The 9,383-nt window shown below is 43.4% G+C and overlaps 1 protein-coding gene across 2 annotated transcripts; it reads left to right on the top strand.

The window, feature by feature from the left end:
• Window positions 1–3,500: 3,500 nt before the first annotated feature.
• lrrc4.2 (leucine rich repeat containing 4.2) lies at window positions 3,501–8,730 on the top strand. Of its 2 annotated transcripts, XM_037452109.2 has the most exons (3): window positions 3,501–4,721; window positions 4,810–4,941; window positions 5,088–8,730. In XM_037452109.2, exon 3 carries the CDS (start codon window positions 5,209–5,211, stop codon window positions 7,204–7,206), a length of 1,998 nt encoding a protein of 665 aa, XP_037308006.1. In that variant the 5' UTR covers window positions 3,501–4,721; window positions 4,810–4,941; window positions 5,088–5,208; the 3' UTR covers window positions 7,207–8,730. The 2 variants fall into 2 exon arrangements, with proteins under 2 accessions (XP_037308006.1, XP_037308005.1); XM_037452108.2 differs by having other exon boundaries at window positions 3,501–4,941.
• Window positions 8,731–9,383: the final 653 nt, after the last annotated feature.

Genomic DNA, 9,383 nt, shown 5'->3' with positions numbered 1-9,383 from the left:
GTCCCGCTGTTTCAAAACTCAGCATTCAGCAGTGAGAGTGTCGGAAAAGGTTAACTAGTATGTATAAGTTATGTGCCCTCGACTGGGAGAGCACCAGATCTAAGAGGCCAAAGAGTCACTACAAATGTTGGTAGGATACCTTAAACCCTCTGTGATGCTATCATCCCACACGGGCCAATTGGGACATTCAATTTCCGTTGTAACCCCTGACGCAGCTTTGTAGGGCAGAATGTCACTCGCTCAGTATTGACCAACTGTTGTCTCACTCTTTCCAATACGAGTTGCTTTTTGGCCACAAATGTTTTGTCCCGGCCCCCTCAATCCATGGTATTGACCCACTCACTCAGTCCTTCATTGAGCCTTCTCTGCCTTTAATGTCTGTTTATTTTTGCCTAGTTTAGGTTAATTTATAATGCATGTTGAAGGATCAGAATGCATAGCTTGAGTAATGTCAGTGTCCTATATCGAAGGCTTCCGCTGAATCCACAGATTCAAAGCACATCATGACACATCCACGTGGAGAATCTACTTTGAAAAGGTCAAGGCAATTGAACAGTTAATGGCATGGTTTCATATTTCATTATATTATTCTAATCAACCATGTACTGAAACATCAAAGGCCCTCATTGAGTTGCTTCTATGGTTGAAATAGTTTGTATTCTTCTGTGCTTTCTGTTCCTATGTTTAATAACGAGTATGTCAGATTATTAAGATACAATTATTTACCCTCTGAGCAGTTTCATTTCTGTTCTGTTCAATATTTTTAGGCTAATTCATTTTCAAGGGAGGGGTTTGCTGTAAAAAATAGATATAAAAATAGGCAAATTATGTTTTTATAGTAAATGCTACTAAAACTGACTAGTGCGCGAAGCATATATACTTGTCAAAGAATCACGGTTGTCGATGAATAGAATATTGAAAATTCCATATTAATGTAGTTGCAAAAATTAGCAAAGCAGATAACGCATAAATCTCCCAATATCTGACGAAGTTTTATTTATGGCGTTGAATTGACAAACTGTAACACAGTATGCTATATCATACCATAGAGTATTTCCATAAAACTCCTCATGATTTACCACACGCTATATATTAATTTATACATGGCAATAAATCTTTAACTGGAACCTCATTTCGCACATTCTGAAGAGGACTGGGACATGGTGGCTCTGGTCAGTATACCTTACTATGGATGCATAAAACAGAAAAAAAGACAGAGGTGAGAGAGAGAGAGATAAAGACAGCAGGAGGAAATGTCATACATTCAGTGTGCAAACTGACCTTTCCATGCTCATGCCCCCTATAATAGCATTAACACGGTAGCTACAAGCATGGCCATCAATTATCTGACCAACCCAGCTGCACCACCTTAACTAATAGTTATATCCCCTTTGCCCTTCCCTCACCCCTCCATCGTGCCATTCCTCTCATTCTTTCTTCCTTCTATCCAGTCCTCAATCTAAATTCACATGTTTAATTACCTGTAATTGAGACACTTTTCTTGTCTACCTAAAATATTACCTCTCAAAACAAGTGTTAGTGAGTTATTTATTTCATGTTTTTCATCTGTCATAAAGTATTTTTTTCATGCATCAAAGAAACTATGAGACATTAGTTTTCAGATATTCTCTTTGTTGCTCACACAATGGTTTTCCTCCAAAAACAAAGCAGGGCAATACAAGTCAGTCTATATTGTTCTTCAACATAAAGCCCAAACTCTTGATTTCACACACATTTGTCTGCAAAAGGTAGTTTTAATATACTTAATATATCCAAATTGTATAGTATATATACAATATACATAAGAAGTATATAAAAACTAGGTTTTGAATGTAAAATCAGTCTTAGGAATTTGTGTCAATGCTCATTATTTTGTGTTGATTTAACAAACTATAAAATAATTTATTTCAAATAACCAGAATTACCTCGCACAAGAGACAAGAACCAACTCTTTTGCAATATTAAAATCAATGTCTGCAAACAATGGTCATTACTCTAACTTTTACTGCATCATGTGCGAGTACCTTACATCCATGTGGCAAACTGGTAAGAGATTCACATTGTTTTAACCGGTGAGATGAATGCAGCAGGACTGTTTTAGGTAAAATGCAAAGAGAAAAGGTAACATTCCTTCTACTTTAATACTTTATTTATATGTAGAAAGAAGACAATGCTGAGCAATATCATTTATTCAGTAAGTGCAAGGGATCACTGACTGTTGTCTACATGCTTCTACAACTGGACCTTGCATCCATTTCAATTGGCTTCAGTTACACTTCATCTTCTTTAGGGGTCCTATGTTGACACGCAGCATGCACTTTTCAAGACCATCTTTTCAAGACCATCAAGACCATCTAACAAATAAATAAAGAAAACATTCATTTCATGAATTGGAATCAAAATGTGAATTGAGTAGCATGTTTTTATTGTCAGTGTTCTATTTATTCTGTTAATAAACCACAACCCTAATAGAAAATACATTTGATTTGAGAGAGGAGGAGGGAGGAGAAAAGGGATGTTATCCTTAATGAAAGGCGAAAAGGGAGACTCCTTCTCCTGCATTCAAATTATGCTTAATCCACACTATCAACACTCCTCCCACTCCTCAACCTTCTCTTTCTCTGCATGTCCGAGCCATTTCACAGAGGAAGCTACTGTGCAATGTGTTCCCTCATCTGTCTCTCTCATCCTTCTCCTCTATCCCTATTTATCTCATTCCTGTCTTCCTTCTATAGGCTCCTTTTCCCTATTTCACCAAGGATGTGGATATATCTCCTCCAAGCCAGCCCCATCTCTCTCCCCCACTCTCTATGTAAGTCTCTCTTCCTCTATCTCCCCGTCTTTCCCTCTCGTCTCTCCAGGAGATAACTATGTGCAAGCTCTTTCATCTTTATCCTCCCTAAAGAGAAGACTGCCCAGCAGACACAGAGGAGCAGAGTCAGCATTTCAGTCCTCATTGATGTCACAGACCCCCTCCCCCCCTCCCAGCACTTCCAAAACACTCACATACACACACATAAATCCTCTACAACTGAAACAACAAAAACATCGGATTAAACCCTTTTGGTCATTCATGGTAATAGGGAAACACTCACCAAACCTGTGCCTGTGAGGACAAGCAGCAAGCTGCATCTGGAGAAAACTGGCGCACTGCTGCGCTCACGAGACAGAGAGACACGGATAACAAAACCACTACGGAGTTGGAGCAGAAGGTCTGACCTCTTGTCTCTGTACGATACACAGGGTTTCCATTTTCATTCTAACAATAGGTTGGACTAGAAAAACGGCAACACAGAGGGGGAGGATCGGCTCAGGTAAAGTGATCCAGGGAGTGAGCGTGAAGAAAGACTGTGACAGACGGGGCACGTGAAAAACTAGACCGAAAGAGAGAGAGTATGAGAGGAGACGATAGTCACGGTGAGGGGAGGCAGAAGGAGGGATACGGGAGGAGGGGAAGTTGAATGTATTAACACATAAGAACACTGCATCAAACCAATGCACTGCTCTGAGGCTGGCTGAGCAGCTGAGAGGAGTGCGTCAGCAGTACATTCACGTTCCCACTGAAGGACAAAGGGAGGGGGCAGAGCGAGCGTCTTAGCAGCCCGCAACACCAACACCGAGGGGGGGGAATAGAGAAAAGCGAGAGATTGAAGAATAAACTAGAAGAGGAGATGTGGATTAGAATGCTGCTCCTGCTGCTTGTGAGGCGGTGGGCTTCCTGAGCGCTCGCGTGCGTCCTCCTCCTCCTCCTCTTCATCTTTCTCTCTCACACACACTCTATCTTTTCCCGGCTCTTGATCTGTCAGAGGTTCTCTCTCTCTCTCTCTCTCTCTCTCTGTTTCACTCTGGCTACTGCAGTAGTCATCCAGCGAGCCGCAGGTCTGACGGTCATGCACATGGCTAACTGGCACAACTTACTACCTCAACCATGGGAAAAAAACTAATGAATAAGCAACCAGAGGACCACTGCAGGAGACAGCCCAGGTGACAAACATCGTGTGGAGGGAAGAATACCTTTCTTTGTTTTTGGATACAGACACGGAGCCCACTTTCACACACATCCTCCCAGCAGCGTCGCTCTCTTTATTTTCTCATTGCAGAAGAGGACACGAGTGCTCTCTCTCTCTCACTCTCACTCTCTTCTGACTGCCTTTTGCGAAGCTCCAACAGTGCAGCGCATCTTCTTCTCCACCCCCCACCCAGCGCCACCATCTCTCCCACTAGCCCCCCCCTCACCCCAGGAGGAATAGATGGATTACTGCTAACTGTGCACACGGCAGCCTGCAGCTGCTCTGACCAGGGCCAGTCCAACATTGGGAGGAAGCAAAAGGAACACAGAGGAGGAGGAGGAGGAGGAGGAGAGGGGGGTGACTGTACCAGGAGTCCTTTAGCCTTTTTCTGTCTCTCAGTCTCTGTCACAACAGGGCTAATCACCGACTGACTAGCCCCTGGCAAAGTCACAGTGAGGCAGGTCTCCACCGAACAGGCAACCAGTCGACAAGCCGACACATGTATCAGGAGCCGACCGGACTTGGGATTTTTATTTGTTACAGTTAGTCACTTCTCTTCTCCTCCTCTGTCGTGTTTCACTGCGTTATGGATCTTTGTGATTTATCCAGTGTGGAGCTGCATGTCGGAGTCCGTTGCATGGCAGGGGGGCAGTTAGAGGGAGCAGAAAGGATCCCGGCACCCGCAAAGCATTCATGGCCTTACTTCTGCTTGTGAGTGCTTTTCATGCTGCTTTCAGTCTTTAATTCTAGGAGCCATTTTGTACCCTTGGCTAATACAGGTCCACCTCACTTTTTTTAGAGAGGAGAAGCTAAAAAATAAACTTCAGTCTGATGTCTGTCCATGGAAGGAAATTATAAATGAACATGATGAATAACTGTTGCTTCTAAAATCTGGACAAGATGCCAAAAGGACTACTTCCAAACTAATGAGGTACGTCACTAATAATGTCGTTCAACCTTTTTCTTACTTTGCTGCACTGCTTTTCCTCTGCTACGTCTCTTGTATTAATCTCTCTCCCTCTCTGTCCCTCTTTTTTCCCTTCTCTCTCACACACGCACACACCAATTTTGATGTAGTATCTCCTCGCACTGTTGATGGAACTTGGGAGCCTTGAGCTGCTCCAGCCAGGCTAGGGTGGTCTGTCCTCTGGTGTGTGCCGCCTCCCCCCACCATGCAGAATAATGAGCCCTCCACACCATGAGTCCTCTGGGCCAGGTTAGTGTGCAGCCTACCTGGAACGCAGCCCTGCTCGCCGTGCTCTCCCTTATGGTGCCTGCTCTCAGTATGGGCCAGTCCACAGGCCCTGCGTTGGGGTCGGCTAATCCACAGAACTGCCCAGGTGTGTGCTCATGCACTAACCAGCTGAGCAAGGTCGTATGTACCCGCCGAGGCCTGGTTAGGGTTCCACCGAACATCCCGGCCAATACCAGGTACCTAAATCTGATGGAAAACAGCATAGAAACTATACAAGCAGACACCTTCAGGCACCTGCATCACCTGGAGGTACTGCAGTTGGGCAGAAATGCTATCCGGCAGATTGAGGTGGGTGCCTTCAATGGCCTGACCAGCCTCAACACCCTTGAGCTGTTTGACAACAGGCTCACTGTCATACCCAGTGGAGCTTTTGAGTACCTGTCAAAGTTGAGAGAGTTGTGGCTAAGAAACAATCCCATTGAGAGCATCCCCTCTTATGCATTCAACCGTGTCCCTTCCCTCATGAGACTGGACTTGGGAGAACTGAAGAAGTTGGAGTATATCTCTGATGGGGCATTTGAGGGACTTCAAAACCTCAAGTATCTTAACTTGGGGATGTGCAACCTGAGGGAATTTCCTAATCTTTTACCACTGGCAGGACTGGAGGAGCTAGAAATATCAGAGAATGTTTTCCCCGAACTGAAGCCTGGGGCCTTTCGTGGGCTTAAAAATCTACGTAAACTATGGATTATGAACTCGGCTATCACTACCATTGAGAGGAATGCCTTTGATGACATCACAGCCTTGGTGGAGCTGAATTTAGCCCATAATAACTTGTCATCCCTTCCCCATAACCTCTTTACCCCTCTTCAGTATCTGGTGGAACTCCACCTACACCACAACCCTTGGCGATGCGATTGTGATGTAGTGTGGCTCTCCTGGTGGCTCAGAGAATATATTCCCACAAATTCCACATGTTGCGGACGCTGCCACACCCCTGTCAACATGAGGGGACGATATTTGGTAGAAGTTGATCAGACCACCTTTCAGTGTTCAGCACCATTCATACTCGATGCCCCCAGAGATCTGAACATCTCTGCAGCAAGGGTGGCAGAACTAAAGTGTCGTACAGCTGCGATGAGCTCAGTCCGATGGCTTCTACCCAATGGCACCGTATTGACCCATGGCTCGGCTCACCCACGGATATCTGTCCTTAATGATGGTACACTCAACTTCTCCAACGTTCTGCCATCAGACACAGGAATCTACACCTGCATGGTCAGCAACATGGCGGGAAATTCCAATGCCTCGGCCTACCTAAACGTCAGCAATGCTGAACTCAACACGTCCAATCTATCCTATTTTACCACCGTGACAGTGGAGATCTTGGGGCCCACGGTGGAGGAGACCCCTAAACCTAAGCCTACCATCCCTGCCTCGCCATCTGTCTTTCAGCCTGTCTTCATCTCCACACCCACTGTGCTGTTCCAAAACCCTCAGACTCCAAAGCAGGTGTCAATCCCCACTGCCAGAGTCCCTAGTGGGCCAGCCGCCAGCCTGGATGAGGTGATGAAAACCACCAAAATCATCATTGGCTGTTTTGTCGCTGTTACCTTGCTGGCTGCGGTAATGTTGATAGCATTCTATAAGTTGCGTAAGCGGCATCAACAGAGGAGCACTGTGGCAGCAGCCAGGACCATAGAAATCATACAGATGGAGGAAGAAGTTCCTCCTGTTCGCCCAACGACGTCTGGATCTAGTGGCTCTGATGACACACTGTTGGTACTGCCTACTTTAGTGGAACACAACAGAAACACCTTTAAGCCTGGATATGTGTCCTCCACGTCATCCCGCCCAGGGAACTATGGAGCCCAATGGACCCAGAACAACTCCCTTCATCGCTCAGTCAGACAGCATCACAGCCACATCAGCACCATTGCTGATCCCTACATCATTAAGACTACTCATGGCAAGGAGAAGGTTCAAGAGACCCAAATCTGAGCATTGCTCCCTTTGGATTTATCTCTGACTCAGCCTAGACCCCTCTCTGCTCATCAGTCCATGCAATAGAATCCACAAAGAACAAAACGGTAACTTTCTTTTGTAAAACAGAGAGAGATGTTTGTTTCTTGTACATGCCTATACATACGTATATAAACAGAAAAGAACTACAAATATATATATATATATAAATAGATTTTGTTCAGGCAGTGGTGAAACAGAGAATATATCAGAAAAGAAAGTCATTTGAAATATTTTCTAATAACTGGTGACTTCTATTTAAAAAAAGACAAATGTACTGAGTTGCTTTTGTGATTCATAACACATGGTGGTTCGGTCTGCTGTAGGAAAAGAGGCATTTAGTCTGTTTTTTGACCATATTTAGGAAGCAGTTAAACACTCTTTATACATAGGTACCAGTTTCTGAATACAGCCCCAAATGTAAGCTCCAGTTTTTACTGTGCCAAATATTATAATATATGCAATAAAATGGTATTTCCAGACTTAGGTACACAAAAAGACACAACCGCAAAATCTAGATGGATGGAGACATTTGTCCAAGGATAGCAGCGTAATGGCACCGATAGAATGTGCTGTTCAGTAGCTATCAGCCAAATGCTTTTGGACTGCAGTGAATTTCTGCAGCTTAGGTTTAACCCTCTGTTTGCTGGAGCTGAGCTGCATTTATTCCACAGTGCCAGGGCTTTTTAGATGTAGTGTATCTAAAGATGGTTATTTCTGTGTGCACATGATTCCTCACTGGTTTAACTGGTCAAGAGCAGGTTTAATGACAGTTGTTACCTTACGGTAATACTTTGTTCGGTTATTGCATTTTCATTTATTTTTTTCATTTTTTGTTTTTGACATGCTTCTTAATGGCTTGTGTAGAGTTTAGGGCTAATTTAATAATGCATTAAAGCAGTTGCCGGACTTGTCTCTGCAAGGGCTCATTGCGATGCTCATTTTTTCAAAGGAACAAACATGCGATGCAGTGAAAGAGAGCTTTGCTGACCATTTTGCTTTCGGAAAAAGAAAACAAAGGATTGAAGTGAAACAAATGAATGTCTGATTCTGGGGCTTTTCCATGGACTACACTGAAACATGACTCTTTTTGTTTTCCTTTCAAACCGTTTAGCAACACTATTTTTATGGAGAGACAAATTGAAGCTATGAAAAATAAAAAAAACTGGTTTGTATTTCTCTAATCAGAAACACTTTCATCTGATGTTTTTTCTTGTGTCTGAATATATTTCCATTTGTGTGTAAGTTGTTTAATTGCAAAGCCTGGAAGCAGTAATGTAAATTGTATCATACCCCAAACCCCCATCTTACAGTCCTATGCATTTACTTAGTGTTTGCATGAATGGGTCTTTAAGTAACTGGTGTACAATGCTGCATTATACCCCACAGTGGGGCTCTATGCAGGTCAGATAGGCTGTTGGTCTTTGATGCCTCAGCCTAGTTCCTAACATTGATATCTCAGTGACTGTGATGGGAAAAAAATACATGTATCCCACAGTTCTACAGTTTGTGGGTTTCTTTTCCTTACATGCCTACCTGGAGGATCTAATTCCTCAATCAAAAATCATATATATATAGCGTTTGGTGACTTGGTGGTCCACCATGACATGAGGTATGACACAAGATTACTTTGGCAAAAGCAAGTACATCCACATTGAGTGTACATTCACAATACACTCTTAATATATTACACAATAAAGGGAAAAGCCCACAGATTCATACAGCATCTGTAAATGAATAGATTGTATGTACCAGTACATTTCTGAACAATCTTGACGTCCAGCAGCTGAAAGGCCAGCTAACATAAATAAGTGTGCAGAGTCGTTGTGGTGACTAAAACTCTTTAACTTTGACCTCATACTGTTGCCCTTCATACAACCACTAACCAATCCTCTTCCCTTTGTGCTGATTAAGACACATACTTTTCAACCCAAAAGGCAACTGGTCATATAAGAGGTATAAGTCCAAATACAAAAATGCTTCTGATTATGTTATGTGGGGATATAGAAGAAATTATAGTACAACCCATATGGTAATTATGGCGAGTGGACAGCAACACAAAGGCTTTTAAGGCATTTAAAACCTACAGGCTGAACTTCCCGTACCATCAAGAGTCAGTTAATAATGCGCTCAGAGGCACTGAATGCCATTTACTT

The sequence above is a fragment of the Pungitius pungitius genome, chromosome 6 (assembly GCF_949316345.1).
Source record: "Pungitius pungitius chromosome 6, fPunPun2.1, whole genome shotgun sequence".
In the NCBI taxonomy this organism is placed as follows: domain Eukaryota; kingdom Metazoa; phylum Chordata; class Actinopteri; order Perciformes; family Gasterosteidae; genus Pungitius; species Pungitius pungitius.
The sequence above is the reverse complement of the archived record's forward strand: the minus strand, read 5'-3'. Positions and strand labels throughout refer to the sequence as shown.

Bases quoted from the DNA above. Each gene is read 5' to 3' on its own strand.
- lrrc4.2 (XM_037452109.2), top strand. From the start codon at position 5,209: ATGAGTCCTCTGGGCCAGGTTAGTGTGCAGCCTACCTGGAACGCAGCC.